The sequence below is a fragment of the Rhinopithecus roxellana genome, chromosome 6, assembly GCF_007565055.1.
Source record: "Rhinopithecus roxellana isolate Shanxi Qingling chromosome 6, ASM756505v1, whole genome shotgun sequence".
NCBI classification, from domain to species: domain Eukaryota; kingdom Metazoa; phylum Chordata; class Mammalia; order Primates; family Cercopithecidae; genus Rhinopithecus; species Rhinopithecus roxellana.
Genome location: NC_044554.1, coordinates 113,343,730 through 113,362,340, shown reverse-complemented (window position 1 = coordinate 113,362,340; position 18,611 = coordinate 113,343,730). Strand labels below are relative to the sequence as shown.

The window sequence follows — 18,611 nt, the reverse complement described above, 5'->3', positions numbered from 1 at the left end:
CTCTGAGCATCGTGGCATGTCCTGGGGTCTCTGGGCCAGGAGTAGTTTTGCTGAGAGAAACCCTGATTTTGTTCAGCTTTGCCAAGAGCTGCAGAGGACTGGTTGGCCCTTCCCAGCCCCTGAGAGTGCAGCTCCATTGGCCTCAGTCAAACACCATCATTGCGTCTCCACGCCAGGGCCGGGGCTGCGCCAGGCTGCGGGACAGCTTTGGCCAATGGGAGTGGGAAGGGGCTTGCGGGGGTGTCTGGCAACGTTTTCCTTACAAATGGAAGTTGACAGGTGAGGAGTGATCCTCCACACCTCCAGATGTAGGGCTCTGAGGGTTTGAAGCTTAGAACTGCGGACACCATCTGGCATCCCTGTGGGAAAACCAAGAACGTTGCAGTAAGGTGGAGCCAGAGCCAGGAGGTCCCTGATGGGCTGAGGCCACCAACGCTGACGGGCCAACCTGTAGACGTCTTGCCATGTGGACATGAAATTTCCCCGTATTGCTGGTTATGGCTTAATTGTGTCCCCCAAAATTCATGTGAAAGCCCTAACCTCTAATGTGGCTGTATGTGAAGATGGGCCCAGTGACTTTTAAGGAGGCCATTAAGGTAACATGAGATCTTGGGCTGGACCCTTTAGACAAGGCCCATAGAAAACGTATGACTGGTGTCCTTATAAGAAGAGAAGACTAGGACGCAGACATACACAGAGGGACGGCCACAGGGAAAAGATGGCCGTCTGCAAGTCAAGGAGGGACCTCAGAAGGAACCAACCCTCCTGACACCTTGCTCTTGGACTTCTAGCAGCAGAACAGTGAGTAGTAAGTCTCTGTGGTTTAAACCCCCAGCTCTGGTACTTTGTTATGGTGACCTGAGCAGGCCAATACCATGCTGAAGCCAACAATGGCTGCCATATTTCCAGCGATCACCTGCAGATGATGTCATCCAGAGGCAGGAACGAGGTTTAGGATGTTTCTACATGTCTCCACTTTGTAAAAGAGAAGAATGATGCCTGTCTAGATGCCTGCCAACCACCCCTTCTCACATCCCGTCTCTGCAATTATGACACACACCCATCCCAAACCAGCAGTTGGCAAGATGCATGGAATTGCTGTGGTTGAATTGAACTTGGAATGAGCCTGTTTCTTTGACACATACAGATGACAATCACTGGATAGGGAGGGTACTTTATTAATTGAGAAGAGAGTAGGAGGGGGATGTTGGTTAGGAAGCAACCAGCAGTGTCCGCCCAAACCTTCACATCCAACCCATCACTAGTCTTATTGCTTTTACCTCCCCAAAAGCTTTGAATTCATCCACATCTCTGCATCTCCTCCACCATGCAGTAATCGCTTACCTGGATCATTGCAGTAGCTCAATAACTGACTTACCAGCATGCGCCCTTGTCCTCTCTAGTCTGCTGTCCTGGCTTGCAGCCTAAATGATCTTTGAAAAATGCACATCTTGGGGCCGGGTGAGGTAGCTTATGCCTATAATTTGAGCACTTCGGGAGGCCAAGGTGGGCACATTGCTTGAGCCTAGGAGTTGAGACCACCCTGGGCAATATGGCAAAACCTTGTTTCTACAAAAACACAAAAATTAGCTAGGCTTGGTGGTGCATGCTGGGAGTCCCAGCTACTTGGGAGGCTGAGGTGGGAGAATCACTTGATCCCAGGAAGTTGAGGCTGCAGTAAGCTGACATCACACCACTGCACTCTGGCCTGGGAGACAGAGCAAGACCCTCTCAAAAAAAAAAAAAAAAAAAAAAGAAAGAAAGAAAGAAAAAAAGAAAAATGCAATCTCATCAAATCTCACCTTACTCAAAATACTGCAGTAGGTCCATTTGGCTGAGAATAGATACATAATTCCCTACCTGTATCTGCAGGGCTCTGCCTGGCCTGGCCCCCAACCTCTATAGCCTCAGCACAGAACACACTTCTCCCTCTCCTTTCTCCCCAGGTATCTGAGCTACTGGTTTCTTGTTTTGAGATGGAGTCTTGTTGTTACCCCGGTTGGAGCGCAGTGGCATGATCTTGACTCACTGCAACTTCCACCTCCCGGCTTCAAGCAGGTCTCCTGCTTTAGCCTCCTGAGTAGTGGGGATTACAGGTGCCCATCACCATGCCTGGCTAAGTTTTGTATTTTTAGTAGAAACAGGGTTTCACCATGTTGGCCAGGCTGGTCTCAAACTCCTGACCTCAAGTGATCCACCCGCCTCGGCCACCCAAAGTTCTGGGATTACAGGAGTGAGCCACTGTGGGCTACTGTTTTTTCTTGTGCATCACATTCACCTTGCACTTTTCTACTAGGGTGTTTTTGCAAACACAGCTTCATCTACGCTTCACCTGGTAAATGCCTGATCATCTTTCAGGTCTTACTTGTCATTCTGTTAGGGAAGCTCCCTGTGTTCTTTGACAAGGTCCAGCCCACTTGTGCTGAGTAATTCACCCTAACCCAGAGGCTGAAAACATCAGCTGACTGTTTCTCCCAGGCTGAGAATGGGCTGGGAGGTTCATGGGCTGGTGATGATTCCAGAGGCTGGCATGTCACTTCTGCCACAGGTACTGGCCAAAGCAGGTCTCAGGTCCAACCCAGACTTGGGTGGGGCAATAGACACCACCTCTTCATGGAAGATGGCAAAATGCTGCAGTCTTCTTTCAGTCTTCTTTTCTAACCTGCCACCCTATCCATGTAGGTTTGCTTAGCACATTGCATTTCTCCTTTCTGGAACTTGTAGATGCTACTCTTTCATCTGCAAACTCCATGAGTGATGGTGGCTCCTTCCACTCATCGTTATATCTCCAGCACCCTGGGACACAGTACTCAGAAGAGAAGTGCTTAAAGTTTGTTGAAATGACCAAATGAAATGCAACCATGCTCTAGGTTAACCTGAAAAGACAGCTATGTTTCAAATGAGGATCCTTGACAAGCCTAAATTATCCATCTTGTAAGCCTTTGAAGCAACCTAACATGCACAAATAGAAAAGCTTAGGAAATGATGGTGCATCTGCTTGATTGGATATTATGTAACAGTTTATAAAATGGCAACAACCACACTCAAGTTGGGAAAATCCTTATGATAGAAAAATGAATAAGAAGCAATGAGGAAGATGGAGCATAAAGAATGCATTCCCATGGGTCAGACACCCAGTGCTATGGCTGGGCCCTCCCGGGAGTGCACACTCTTTGCCCCAGGAGCTGTGCTCTCTGGTTTTCTTCCTGGCAACTCCTGCTTGTCCTTGGAGGCCTTCCCCAGGACCCGAGTGACTGTGCATTCCTGTAACTTTCTCTTTCTCTGCAGCAGTACTCAGCTCGCCGAGCTTGTTCATGGGGTCTTTGCGGCTGGGTTGGGACCCTCGAGGATGGGGCTGCGGCCTCCCTCACTGCTGCGCCTCCCACACCTGGCCCGGAGCAGCACAAGGTTCAGAGTGTGTGTGAGTGTCCTGAGCCTGCTGCGCAATCCCCACACACAACCCCCATTGCTACTGGCTTCAATAGCAGAAGTGGAGCCTCCCTGTTCTGGGGGCCCAAATTCTATCATCAAGGCGTGGGCAGGGCTGCGTCCCCTCTGAAACCTGGAGGGGTGGATCTGTGCCTGACTCTTCCAGCTCTAGCATTACTGGTGGTCCTGGACCTTCCTTGGCTTGTAGACAGCAACGCGGTCCCTGCCTCTGTCATCACGTGGCCTTCTCCAGTGAGGTCACCTCCCCGCATCTCTCCTCTTCTAGAAGGCCCCATCCTTGGATTAAGGCCCTCCCTACTCCAGTATGACTTCATCTGAATCAATCCCATCTGCAAAGACCCTATTTCCAAATAAGGCCTCATTCACAGGTACTGGGGGTTGGGATGTCAGCATATCTTTTGTGGGGACAGAAGCAGCCAACAGGGCAAGTAAGGAGAGGAGGGAGGAAGGAAGGAAGGAAGGAAGGAAGGAAGGAAGGAAGGAAGGAAGGAAGGAAGGAGGGAGGGAGGGAGGGAGGGAGGGAGGGAGGGAGGGAAGGAGGGAAGGAAGGAAGGAAGGAAAGAAGGAAGGGAGGGAGGGAGGGAAGCTACTTTTGGGTGTAGTGAAGCTGAGACTGGATTCCAAAGCCCCGCTCCGTCCTGCACCTGCCTGAGCCACAGGCACCACTGCGGGCCTGGTGGATGCTGCGAGTCCATCATGGGCCCTGATATCCTGTGGGCGGTGGGAGATGCTCCTGAGTTAGTCAGGCCTGAGGCACCCAGGAGGCCGTGCACAGCTGCATCCAGCTCACCCCGGCCTCTGCGCAGGCGCAGCTCGTCATTGGGTTTCAGCCTCTTCTCATGGCTTCCTCTTAGCACAGAGTGGGGCCCGCCACGTTTTTGGATGTCTAGAGACCAGGCTTGAAGAAAGACTGTGGCATCAGCCATTTCTACTTTGGGGAGCAGGAGCTAGGGGAGAGCCACCCCTCCAGCACGTTTGCCTTGCTGGCCTCCTGCAACTCTGGGAGTTGGGGCTTCGTCTTCCCTCAAAGGAGTGTGGGCACAGCCATGCAGGAGATGCAATATGGGTGGAAGGAATTGTGTGAGCACTTTCATCACCACCATCATAGTACCAGGGCTCCTGCCTTGCTCATAGAAACTGCTAGAAAGTTGTTTGTTCTGGAAATGAGCCATGTTCTCTGAGGTACCAGAGAAAGTGGCCCCTGCACCCCTCTTTGCTGGCCAGCAGCACCTGCTCCAGAGAGGCTCAGGGTGCAGGAGAGCTGCTGCTAGCTGGTGCACCTGGGGACAGGGAGGGCCCCCATTGCAGAGCACACTGACCTCTTGCATGTCAAAGACGTTTGCAGATCTAAGGCCTAACCCAGACCCCGACTCAGAGTCTCCAAGGCTGGAACCTGGGTCTGTACTTCTAGCAACTCCCCGCGTGGTTCTGATGTCACCTCTGCTTGTGGCCTAAAGGCCACTGGAGGAAATCCACATTGCCCACAGCTCTTGATGGCTTGGTTCCCATAGCCACTCCTGCTGGTGGGGAGAGTGGCCCAGACACCCTGGAGGAATGGAGACATGGCATCCATCACACATGAGCTCCCTAGGGGGCACGAGCAGAGACTCAGACCTCGGTGGCTTCCTGGCATCTTGCTCATAACCTTGAAAATGGCAAATGCTCGGACATTCATTGATCCCTTCACCTCTAGGGACATGTAGCCCCTGTGGGCATGTGCAGAGTGTGGGCAGGAGTGTTGTGGCGGGGCCCTGATTTGTAGCATCTGCCTATTCCTGTTGTGTAAATACTCCCACCCCTGTTGATCCGGGCTAACTCTGCGGTGTCACTAACTGTGGAGTTGGGAAGCAGTGCGCACACCACCTGCTCTTGCAAGCCCCTTGAGATGGCTCTTGTTCCTGAGCCACCGGGGGCTCATCTGAATCTGTCGTGACATCTACCTCCATCTCTTTCCCATTTCCAAATCTTCCTCCAAGAGAGAAAGGGAGGGAGAAGGAAGGAGGCAGCCAGAATGGCAGGGGCTGGTGGGCCCAGCGGGAGGGGGCTTGCCCTCTGGCAGGCAACGTGACCTGCCAATCCCCCCATGAGGCCCCACTCCTGCCGCCTGTTCTAATAAACTCTAAACTCCTGTGATTTAAGTGAAGGTTTCAGATTAACATTTAAATTAATGCCGGACTGGAAATCTGGAGCCCAGGTCGCTGATGTGACTCCGTTAACTTGTTCTGTGACCTGGGGCAGAAATTTAAAATGATCTTTTCTCGTGGAGCGGCCCCTCCGAGGGGAGGTCAGGGATGGCAGGCCTGGGGGCCCTCCTGTCCTGTTGGAAGCCCGACACCTTCCCTTGCTGACGGGGCCACCCTGACCCCAAGAAGCCCTGCGTGGCCTGGGTAGGGGGGTGTGCCCTGGTCCTCCCACTGCCACCGCCATGCTCAGGGCATTAGGGGATGCTGCATGACAGGTGTGCACTCCAAGGGGCTCTGCCTTTACACGGCCTGTCTTGGTGCTTGTGAAATGTGGGTCTGAAATGAAGGCAGCAGAACATTAAAATATGGACCCAGAGAGCCCTGCTAGCTGAGCCCACTCGCTGGCCCCTTTCCACTTCTGCCGGCAAGTCCAGCCTTGAGGGGCTCCAGGCAGCCAAGGACACCCACAGTGATCACAGCACAGGGAGCATCCGGGCTCAGGCTGGGGCAGCTGGGCAGGAGCCTGGGCACAGGTCTGCAGGCACAGAAAGCAGAGAGATGTCGAGGAGAGACGGGGTCCCCAGCTTGTCACTGGGCCCAAGTCAGGGATTCCAAGCAGTCAGTGGGGTCAGGAAGGGGACAGCAGGCGTGGTGTGGCCACGTGTGGGGCCAGGAAGGTGACAGCAGGCGTGGAGTGGCCTACAGACTTGTGCAAACCCCTCCCTACGATGGGAGAGACTCTGGGTAAAGCCGGGTGATGCTCACCCACAGCCCAGCAGGGTTTGACGCTGGGCACTTGATGGCAAGGCCACATTCTTTCTGTTGGCCAGCATTGTCCTCTGCCAGCCAGGCGGTGAGGATGCACCATCTCCAGCTCCTGGGTCCACCAGGAAGGGCTGGAGGAGGCTGTCAGGGCAGAGGCCACCTGGGCCCCTGGAAATGCTGGGCTGGGCCCACCCTGGTTCTCAGGGAACCTTTATACCTGGCTGGCGGCCACCCTCTTGGGCTGTGCATGGCTCCTCTGAAGTTGGCCTGGAGGCCAGTGGCCACCCCTCCTTTGTGCTGACCGTTTTGGCCTCTACTTCCAAGACACCATTTCCCACCATCTTCCCTCTCCCAGGAGCCAGGGTAAAGGACATCAGACAATCCCATCCCTTCTCCTCCTACTCTCATCTGGAAGCTGGGCTCCTGCTGTCCTCAGGGGTCCCAGGCGGCCCCATTCTCAGCAGTAACATGGTCACCGCCGACTCTTCCTAGAGGACTCCTCATTTGAGACTACTGGGCTGTCCACCACCTGCAGGCCCAGGATTCTGGGCCCACACTCCCCTGGCAGCCTTGGCCCTGCCTGGCCAAGATCCCCCACTGGGGAGCACTGGCCATGGAGGGTCCTTTCTTATTCCATCCCAGAGGTGGAAGGTGATGCTCGTCTGTGTGAGTGTAGTGAACTCAAAATAGCAGTGGCTTAGACAACCTGGACACTCATCTCCCTCTCGTAAGGGTGGAGGGTGCTGTCCCAGTCAGCACGGAGGTCTCCCCTCGCAGACCCCAGGACCCGCCTTTGAGTTCCTCACCCTGACATCTCCTGGGGTACCCTGGTTCTGGGGCCTGAGCTGAGATCCAACCTTTAGTGGGTCAGAGAGGGCATAGGGCGAGCACTGGCTCTTCAGGAAGATTCCAGAATACATGGTTGTAGAACCAAGTTACAGGCCCTGGCCTAGCTGCAAGGGAGCCAGAAAGGAAGTGTTTGTTCTTGGAGCTGTAAGTCCTGCTCCTAGAGAAGAGGGGCTTGGCTGTGGTCAGTAGCTTTGCGCCCCTGTGCACTGTGTCAAGTACAAACAGTAAGTGCTAATGGGGACACCTGAGACACAGGTTTTCATGCCTCTGCCATGAAAACTTCCTTCTCCTCCTAGAAGCCTCAGAGAGACAGGCTACTCTGTCAGAGACCTCCAGGCCCCAGAGGAGCCCAGTGACACTCGTTAGATGTACTGCTCAATAACAGGTAATCATAGTGATCAATGATCTCGCACATCAGTCGAAGGGCACTGACCCCTAAGGGCAGGGTCGGGAGGGAACGCAGGCTGTGGGCCTCTGAGGACTGAGTGCCATCTGTGTCCTCAAACAGTGGCTCTGCTGATTTCTGTAGCACATTGGGTAGGGGAGACACCTGGGAAAGTCCCTCCATCTCTCCAAGTCATGTCCATGAAATTGTGATAGTGCTGGAATCAGCACCGCAAGGCCCTGGAGTGTACCAGGGCATGACACGTGGAATGCAATACCTAGCAACACTTAAAGGCAGTGAGCATGCTGGTGTTCCAGCTTCACGCCCACAATTGGCCTTTGACCTCGTCCACACAGCCTGTGCCCTCAGTGCCAGCATTCGGACACAGGATGAGAAGGGAGCACTAAACGCGGTATCAACTGTGCCAAAGTCATGTCCTGGGCAGAGAAAGGCTATGCTGTTCTAACAGGGACCAAAACACAGACAGAGGGAGAGTGACTCAGGTGGAAGCTTTGGGTCTCATTTCACAGCCAGGGGAGCGGTCCACATGGGCAGGCAGCCTCTGCTCGTGGCCGTTCAGGACACTGACATCGCTGTCTCTTTTCTCCCACATCCCTTTGGGCTGGCTCTGACATGCTGACTTCCATCCACAGACAGGAAAGCCAGAATCCGTTTTCGGTTCAGCAAATGAGGCTGATGTTGGACACATCACTTCATTTATCTTTTATTTGTGAGAGTTCAGACCCAAGGGCACAGCTCAGCTGTCTCCACTGGGCAGCCATGGCCTGGGGAGAAGGGATTTTAGGGGACAAAGCCAGCTACATTTCCCATAAAAATAAATTTCAGAGAGTCCCCTTTGACTTCAAATCCAGCAAAAATGTATCTTTTGGAGACGGGCCTAGTTTCGACCAACTTTTCCCATAGTGCAGAAGCTACTTGGGTGTAATTATTGCAACCCAGAGGGGCTTCCAGGTCCCATGGACTCAGAGGATGAGCGTCTGCTGTATTTAAGGAAAGCCTCCTGTAATCCCAGCTACTCGGGAGGCCGAGGCAGGAGAACTGCTTGAACCTGAGAGGCAGAGGTTGCATGAGCCAAGATTGTGCCACTGCACTCCAGCCTGGGCGACAGAGCGAGACTCTGTCTCAATAAATAAATAAATACATACATACATACATAAATACATAAATAAATAAATAGGAAAGCACATTTTAAGGCTGGACATGGTGGCTCATACTTGTAATCCCAGAACTTTAGGAGGCTGAGGTAGCAGGATGTCTTGAGTTCAAGACCTACCTAGGCAACATAGTGAGACCCTGTCTCTAAAAAAAAAAAAAAAAAAAAAAAAATGAGCTGGTGTGGTGATGTGTGCCTCTACCTGTAGTCCAAGCTACTCAGAAGTAGAAATGGGAGGATGGCTTGAGTGTGGGAGGTTGAGGCTGCAGTGAGCTGAGATAGTGCCACTGCACTCCAGCCTGGGCAACAGAGTGAGACCCTGTCTCAAAAACAAAAAAAAGCACATTTTAAATGTAAAAGTAGATTGTATATGGTTTTGAAAACACAAAATACAAAAGGGAACATAAAAAAGAGTCTGTCTTGCCATCTTTGAAAACTCTGCAGAGGACAAGAGTCCTCCCCAGGTCCTGGGCACATCGGCACTGTCTCTGTTCTAGCTGGAGGATGGCACACAGGAAGTCACTCTGCCCCTCCCAGAGAGGCCACCTGCACAGGCCTGGCTTCGGCTGTCTTCCTCCTCTGATCACAGCTGTTTTGTGTCTTGTTTAGCGTGCAGGGCCCTGATGGACGAGGTAGAGCACGACATCACCAAGGCTCGGCAGAAGAAGGCCAAGGTGGGCTCCTTCCGAATCAATCCTGATGGGACGCAGGAGAGGAGAAAGGTAGCGGAAAAGATATTATGTGCCAGTGTATAATTGCGGATATGGGCAATTACCAACCATTTATCCAAACAGCAGTTGGTCTTAATCTTCTAACCTTTCTCTTGTTCAGGGTATCAGCTCTAAATTGCTTCTGAGTCCTGGGGGACCCAAAGTAATCTTTAAGCTTGAAATTGAAGTATCTCTCTCAGCACCTAAATTTTGTGTCTCGTCAAGTCAAAAGACGTTTCGGCGCTGTTCTTCATCAGAATAAAAATAGCACATCCATGGTTCTTGGTGAGGCCAGCAGGGGGCCCAGAAGAGGCCAAAGGGGTGGCCTAGAGATGCTCAAAGCAGAACAGCCCCCTCCTGGTACCACACTCCCTCCCCTTCCAAGATCTGCAGATTTCTAGTTGGGGGTGCAGGTTGTAAGACCCACTTTCTGGAACAGATCGGACACTTGGCTATGGGGAAAGAAGAAATGCTCTTGCACAACCTAGAGAGGGGCTCCCCCTGAGGATCAGAGGTGGTAAGTTGGGTGCTGGAAGGATGGAGTCTAAGACACCAGGAGGGACCCATTAGGGGACACCTTCCCCTCTGAGCCCTCAGGTACTAGGTGCCCAGAACACATAAGCCAATTTCAGCATCATTCTAAGAGAAATATTAATAGAAAGGTGTTCCCCAATATATCCCAACTCACTCAAAGCTAAACAGAAGTGGGTCTGGATTTCTTGCAGCTTTCTTTTGTCCTGGTGCACTGCATTTGCCTTAAATAATGCAAGCTAGGCTGTCTGTGCGGGGTCCATGTCTTCCTGGAGCTGTGTGCCCATCCAAAGAGGACAGGGCAGGAAAGGAGAGTCACCGACGGGTGCGGTGGTTGAACTATGGGGCTGTGACAGGCAGCCCTTACCGAAAGTGCCTCAGGCTTCTAATGCGCCTCAGTTATGAATGAGGGAGGAATTTCCATCCACAGGTCAGTACCTCCAACAGGAGAGTGCTGGGCTCTCAGCGGTCCCTGTTGGGTTCGTTGCCTCCCCAAAGGCACACTCAAGGATGAATCCTTCAAGAGGCATGTCTGGCAAGTCTACCAGAGGGACGCCGTGCAGGCCCACTGGCTGCTCTGCTGCAGGTCTGAAGCCTGCACCCAGGAATCTCAAGGTCCTTTGTGGTCACCTGAATGCAGGACATGTGCCTCCACAAAACCCAGAACAGTACTGGTCCCCGACACCCGGCTGGGAGCTGATTCCCACTGTCAAGCAGGGCCAGGGAAGATGTGAGTCCCTGTCTGTGTGTGCATTGTGTCCATATGTGTAGGTGTGGGGGTGTGTGCCAGCTAGCATAGCTTTGAAGATCAGTTGAGTCTCAATACTTCAATAACTTCAATCTGGGCTATCAGAGCCATCATTAGTGCTCCTGGGCCAGCAGAAAGGAAGTCTTTCTCTACCGGGCCGACAAAGGAGAGCCAAGGAAATGACTGCAGAGCCCTGAGGAAGGGGCTGGAAGGGAGGAGCCGGGTAGCCCTTCTTTATTGACAGCTGCTGGGCCACAGTCTTTAAGTGATTTTCAAGTCCTGACAGTGACCCTGCAGAAAGAATAGCGTCTCTGCATTACTGATGAGAACAGGGAGAATCAGGCTGAGTGGCCACAGCTTCCACAGTGGATGGAGGGCCATGCAGGGATTGGGATGGCACCAAATTGTACCTTCTACCCTCCTCGAATTCACACCTCATCCTTGAGTGATGTGACCCAGGAGTCCACGTTTGGGAGTCCTGAGCCTTTCCAGTGTGTCTAATCCCAGAATGGAATTAAATTTGCCTGGAGAAAATGGGCCACACCCTCCCCTGCTTTCTGTTGTCTTGAAGGATGTTCCACTTCACGGCAATCAAGTTGAAATAACTTTTCTGATTTTGTCAGGAACACTCAGTCTGCAAAGCAATTTGAAAGCAGTTAGACTGCTACATTCACCAGTGTGCCCAGTTGCAGCTACAAGGAGCTGGTGCTGATCTCAGGTGATCTTTCTGCCTGGGGCTCCTGCTCAGTCAGAAGTAGCCCAGGCCAACATTACACAGAGACTTCTCTCTGCAAACATGATGCACCCTGTAGGCATGCGTGTGGGTTCCTCGTGCTGGAGAACTCGTCTTTAAAGCCTTCGTGTTGGGGAACGGCGTGGCCTGGCGGTGGGGGTGTGGTTCAGCAGTTCCTGCCTCTGGCTAACTCACAGCAGAGTGACCCCATCAGGTCCCACCACTCCCATGCTTCAAAGAGCTGCACTATCTTCCCCAGGAAACTTCTAGAAGGTCTCTCATCCTTCCCAGTTAGAAAACCCTTCCTTGCTGTGATTCACATTCCTGTGGCATTGTGTTCTTCTGCCAGCAGGCTACTTAGCCAAACTCGAAAGCAGGGGATCTGGCAGTGTGAAGTCAGCTCTGCCCTTGCCCCGCTTGAACTTGGATGGGGGCCAGGCTGGTGTTACTGCGGGGGCCACTCTCTTCCTCCCACCCAGCACCTCACAGAGCCCGTGCTCAGCTTGGCCTTCAGTGAAACACAAAAGAAGGTACACAGCTGCCAAACGAGAGGGTCTCGAGCCTCCGTCATCCTGCCTGGAGAAGCCTCGAAGCCAGAGGTGTTCCCAGCCGGGTCCGGCTGGCCACAGGGTGGCAGGACACCCTGCCTGCATTTTCCTCCTTTCTGGACCTCAGTCAGGATGGAATGAAACACTGGCCGTGTCCTCAGAGCTGAGGGTGCTGATGCCACAGGGTCCTTGGAGAGGCTGTTCCTCTGTGGGAGGGGTGAGGCGGGTTCCCTGAGAACCCGAGTTCCTAAGGGAGCCAGGGGAAGAAGCAAAGTGAGTGAGTGGCCTCTCGGCCACTGTGCAGACCCTATGTGTGCAAAGTGGCCTGTGTCCATACCGGCCTATTCTCTCCGTCTAGCCTCGGGCTGGGGTGGGTCTGGGGAGGGCAGTGTGGACAGAGGAGATGTGCAAACCAGCTTCTCTCAGGTCAGGCATCCCTTGCTTAGAAGAAGAGTCAAAGGAGGCCCCCAGAGAGTGGCAAGTGAGAGGGCTGTGGCTGCAGGCAGGCCTCTGCCCACACTGGTTCAGTCCCCGGCGTGGATGTGGGGCTTGGACAGACACAGATGAGGGCCAGGTGCCCATGAGGGTCTGTGTGTCCTCCCAGCAGTGGGCGGGTCTTTGGGTCTGGCTGTGCCGCAGGAGCCCCGGGATATGTGGGGACCCCACTTTTTTTCTACTCTGCCTACTTTGCTACTAGCCCTATTGCAGCTCAGACAGAAATCCCCCAGCCCCAGGGGTGTGCAGTGGCTCTTTCCACGTGAGGCCCAGCAGTGAGGCCCCAGCATCAGTCAGGAAGCTCAGGTGAGCCCCGAGGAGCAAGCAGAGGTCTCCACGAAGAGGATTTCCACGCCCACGTCCAGGGCTGCAGGAATCGCGCCCCCAGCCTCACCCCTGTTCTGACCTTCCTCACTTGGCTCCCTATGCCCGCCCATGGGCAAGGGATGCCCTGACCATGGTTGGGGGTTCACTCCCTGAAGCCTGGTGGCTCCCAGACCCCTAGGTCCAGGGAGCAGCTGGCAGGACCAAGCAGGACTCGCTCTCCCTCTGGCTCCCCTGACTCCCCTACCCAGCTCTGCCTTCCCTGCCTGACAGCACTCAGCCTGGCAGGGAGGGAATCAGCTCTCAGGCCCTAGGGCAGGGGTTGTGAATACTCGCCAGCGAGCATCCCACTGCACGTTCCACACCAGCTTCTAGGATTTTCCCGGTAGAATTCTCTCCCCCCACCCTCCCCCTGCCACGGCAGCCGGCTTGCAAACGCAGCATTCATTGGCTGCCTTCCAGTAGAACTTCCCCTCCACTCCAGTGTTTCCAGAACCTTCCCGATAAACAGCCCTGGGAGAATCCCAACAAAGACAGTACTAAAAGGTCCTGTCAAGCAAAGCGTTCCCTCTGTAGGGCTGCTGTGGTTTCTGAGCACCAGGGCTGCTTACCTGCCTTTGAGTGATGGTTACAGAGGCCTCTGTGAGGCTGGAAGACTTTCCTTCCTGGGAAGGACCTCAGGGTGTGTGGCTCCATCCACACTCTACTCCTGGCCAGCTAGGCAGCAAGACTCTCGAGGAAGGGTGCTCCAGCTTCCCTTGAGTTAGACAGAGCAAGACCCACTGGACAGTCGCCCCACACTCAGCAGACTGGGGGTGCTCTGGGGAGCCTCAAAGCCAGGCCCGGTTGGCCTCCCTTCCCATCATCTGAGGCTGACCCTCCAAGCAGGCTAGAAGGGAGAAAGGTGTGGGTCGTATGGTGCGGATTAGAAAATAATGCATGTTATTCTAATCAACATCATTCTCAAGCTAGCTCAGAAGCCTTCAATGTGATCAACTTTATGGGACAGCCTGTAAAAGTACAGAGGACGGAAGCTGTTTAGTAATACACGATGTACATAGATCTCAGCTCCTGGGGATTGATTGCCTTGCTCCATTGGAAACATTCTCCCTAGTCAAGGATTTTAGTGCTGTTCTCCTTGAGGAACAAAATTCACGTGCCCCGTCTTGCTCGATGTCCAGGATATCCAGGGAGCACGTGCTCCGCTCGCAGAGGTCTCTGTCTTCAGAACAGCGGGAATGGCGAGGCTCTGCGGGGGAGCGCTCACTAAAGTCGAGAGTTCAGAGAGCTGCCTCCTCGGGCCCCAGGCTGTTGGTGACAGGTGGGAGACCACCCCCGCTGCCACAGTGGGTGGGATGTCTTCACTTGATAGCTCCTCAGCACTGGCACAAAGCCTCACCTGTTCAGCAAAATGTAGCCAGCATCTCAGCACTGCGGTTATTTCCCTATTATTTATTTATTTATTTATTAAACGGATTGGATTAATGGCACTTTTTCCTAAAACAGAGCAACACAGCACAAGACAATTTGGAGGCAGTTACTTCACATTTGCTTACCCGCCTCCTCTCCCAGTGACAAAAGGCTGGCCTCCTGAATGAGGGTACGCACGCACTGCTGCTCTCAGGGGGGCACCCAGGGTCGGGGGCACCGAGGGTCAGGGAGCTGCAGTCGAGGGGCTCACATTTGCTTTTAGATTATGAGCCTCCGAACTCCAGTCACTGGATTCAGGATCACCAGCACAAGGTGTGTGTTACCCATAGGGACCCAGGAAATGTGTGTTCACCGAGGGTATCGTAAACGATGAAGCAGAGCTCAGGGGCATCCTCTGCCTCTGCTGAGTGTGAGAGCAAGGCCTCGCTCTTTACGAAACTCGGAAAGTTCAATCAGAAAGCACCAACAGCAGCAGTGAGGACAAGGCCAGTATCGGGTTTGCACCAACGCCTCATGCTTCTTTAACTGAAGTTTTAAAAAACAAGTCTGGGAAGTAAACAGGGCCGCTGTAATTAACTTCCTTTTAGAAATGCAGATGAGGCCCAGAAAGCTTTAGTGACTCACTTAATTTTGACAAATTAGTATTAATTTAATTTGCTGATAAGTTAATTTAGACAAATTCCAATACCAAATGGTATTAGCGCTAGGATGAGGAGAACGAGACCCCAACGCATGGTGCTTTGGCAAGCTGAGCACTTGAATTAAAGGATGTTGGAAGCCCTTTGAAGTTTTCCCAGAATCCTGAACTTTCTAACCTTATTTCCTCCTCCAGCCCCCAAGTGCAGACAGACTTTCCCTGGAATATCCTTATCTGACTTAGGAAACTTCTTTCCAAAAGAAATAGAATTGTCAAGATCTCTTCCCGAGGAATTTGATCAAATAATCAGGAAAGATCTAGCCACCAGAGGAGAGAAAAGCCTAAAGGTTGCCACCACCCCCAGACAGACTTTTCGTCTGTTCTTCTGAGGGCAGCTCGAAGTGATGACCCGGGAGGCTTTGTCACGTAAGAAGAAAATCTTTGTTCACGGTGCAGTTCTACCCCTCACCTTCCCGTAACTTGTTGGTCCTAGTCAGTTTCCTAAGAGAATCATTGACAAGATAATATCTGCCTCCTGGATCCATTCATTTCTCCTAAGAATCACTGACTATCCCTCTAAAATGGCCCACGGCCCCCCACTTCCTTCTCCTCCATGAAAAGGATATTTAAGTCTTAACCATCTTGCCCTTGTTGGAGTCTTATATTTCATATGGCTCCCATGCTAACACACATTAATGTTTGTCTGCTTTTTTCCCCTATTAATCTGTTTTTCAGTCATTTCAACAAACCTTCACAGGGAGCAGAAGGGAAGCTTTCCCTTTACCCCCACACTATTGACAGAGCTACCCCATCCGGTTAGGTACTACAAAACAACAGGGCACTATAACATCCTGGAGCTGTGCAGTGCGCAACCTGCACAACTGTACATGGACAAAATGAGAGGGCAGGCTATTCTAACAGGCCAGTCAGGAGGTGCAGGGGGATTCAGTCCATCAGCAATTTTCCTACTCACTAGAGGGCCATGAAATCTCTGTAGTGGCATACAAGAATGTAGAAATATATATTAAATATCAGAGTACATCTTATATAAAAGGAAAGTATGTTTTGTGACACTTTATATAATGAGTTTTGGTGTAGGAAGTGGGTCATGTCCAAAAAATTGAAAGCTACTATAGCAGATGGCTGTCCCCAGCATGATACAGTAGCCTAAAGGTATTTCATTCGGGAAGATTATTAATACCCAAACAATGCTGCAACAATTCCTGACTCCTTCTGCAGAAAGAAAATCAGAACATCTCTGAATCCTGATATTACAGCAGTGACAGCTTTGGTTTAGCGGCCTACGCTTTCTATGGACCAAGGAACCACAGCTGGGCAGGGTGGGGAGGGGGACAAAGAAAGGTGCCCGAAGCCGGCTCCTGGACCCTGGTGGCAGCAGCCTTGGGGCTCAGATTCCTACTGATGTGCCCCGGCACTGGTCCCCTTTGGATCAGCACTCCGGGTCTATGTGTGGTGTGGACTAGGGGAGGAATTCTTCCCCGATAGGAGCTTACACTCTGACCCAGGGACCTCAGCAGCCACCAGTGTGAACGCCACATCTTAGAGAGTGAAGAATGAGTGGTGTGGGGTGGGCAGGAAGTGAACAGGAGGGGGCGCGAGTCAGTCCTCAGCGGTGCTCAGAGCAGAAAAGTGAGCAGCTTTGCATGGGGTCTCTTTTTTAACAAGGAGGACATTTGTCCAGCAACCCTGACCCCCAGCCCCCAGAACTCCCCCTCATATCTCATGGGTCAGGAGGGCCTCTAACGCCTGTGGCTAGACCAACGGCAGGGCAAGTGGGGCATCTGCAGATGTCCCTCAGATCAGTCCAGACCCAAGCTTGGGGCCTTGTGGGGGCGTGACCTGTCCTGGGCACGTGAGCAGGGGCAGAGTCTGGGATTAGCAGGAAGGGGGGTGGGAGGGCTCTTTGGTGGGCGGTCCCCAGATCTGCCACAGTTCAGGGTCACACGTGGTCGAAGGCAGAGAGCTCAGAAGACAGTGAGACCAGCCTGCAGGGTCCCCAGTGTTTGAAAATTAGGTTGTTGGCAACAGCCCCTAGTACTTACTTGCATTTTCTTGCAAGCACAAGAGAAAGGGATGGTGTGCAGATGGGCAGCAGGGCTGGAGGCCACACTTAGCAACCAGGAGTTTAAGGGACCACCCCTAAATTGTTTCGCAAGGTTTGTTGGCCTATGGATGCCACTGTAATAAGTAAATTTCTTCAGCAACAGTTGAGAAAGATGATGGTGCAAGAAAATGTTGTTCACAGGAACCTGTAAATTGCCATGTGAAAAAATCAGAAGGGTATTTTCTGTTATTAAGTGCAAAAAAGAGGTTATTAACCTGTACATACTGGTGCCCTCTTACGTGTCTGTGTCTGTTCGCGGCAGGAGGGAGCCTCAGGAAATACACTGCAGTAGTCACAGTTCCTGTCTCTCGGTGTTACTCCTGAGCTTCTTTCTTTCTTTTTTTGTGTATCTTTTAAAATTTTGTCTATAATAAACATATTACTTATGACATTTTAAAACATAAAGTTTTGAAGTTGTTGTTGTTTTTAGAAATCAAAAGAATTCCACGATAATGTAGAAATTCCTATTCTAAAAAGTAGCATTGTTCTTAATAAGATGGAAAGCTATGCACAGACACATGATTTTGTTTCGTTTAAAATATTCAACAGAGGCTGGACACGGTGGCTTGCACCTGTAATCCTGGCACTTTGGGAGGCCAAGGCGGGTGGATCACCTGAGGTCAGGAGTTTGAGATCAGCCTGGGCAACAGATGAAACCCCGTCTCTACTAAAAATACACACAAAAAAGTAGTCGGGTGTGATGGCACATGCCTGTAGCCCCAGCTACTTGGGAGGCTGAGGCAGGAGAATCGCTTGAATCCGGGAGGCAGAGGTTGCAGTGAGCCAAGATCGTGCCACTGCTCTCCAGCCTGGGCAACAAGAGCGAAACTCCATCCCAAACAAACAAACAAACAAACAAAAACCACAGAAAGCTGTGATGTGGCCCTCACTTGATTTGTCCAGCTTCATTCCTGGTGGTGTCACTGGCCCTGGAGCAGCCTCAGGAACTGATGCAATCCTCTATTTTTGCTCCTTGCATGTGTCCTTTGATGCTTTGAGAGTCCTCGGAAGGAGGGACTGGAGGGGAGGTAGCTTCCCCCTTTATCTCTGCTGCTACTCTCTCTTCTTTCCATAACTCTCATTGGCCAAGGACTTGCTCTTCTGAGACACGTGGGTCTCATCTCTCAGTCATGTAGAGGACATGAGCAGATGTTAGCATGCTGAGTAATAAATAGCCCTGGCTCCTTTACTTACAGTCCTCATGTTCCTTTCCTCTCAAAGAAGAGCAAGAAGCATGAACAGATGGATGCTCTGGTCCTTGTGTCCCTAGGACTCAGGGTTGTATACATTTTTAATTTGTTTGGTGGCTTTGATTGTGTACCGTCTTCTATTTTATTTCTTTTTTATCTTGTTTAAAAAGAGAAACACCATCACTCATTTTTGTTTAAATTGCTGGCATCATTCTTTACTGAGTGTGTTTGTCAGGATAGTTTAAGAACCATAACACGGCCTAGTGTCAGTGTGGATTGCCACGAGAGTTGAGAGTTGACTTCTTGCTTATGTTGTAGTCTAGTGTCAGTTGG

General features: G+C 52.0%; 1 protein-coding gene across 1 annotated transcript in view; it reads left to right on the top strand.

The window, feature by feature from the left end:
• CNPY1 (canopy FGF signaling regulator 1) overlaps nucleotides 1-18,611 on the top strand; it is a 68,330-nt gene that overhangs the window by 15,205 nt on the left and 34,514 nt on the right. The window contains exon 2 of the mRNA XM_010368154.2: nucleotides 9,416-9,528. Within this exon, the coding sequence (XP_010366456.2) occupies nucleotides 9,416-9,528 (113 nt within the window). The remainder of the gene's footprint in view (nucleotides 1-9,415; nucleotides 9,529-18,611) is intronic.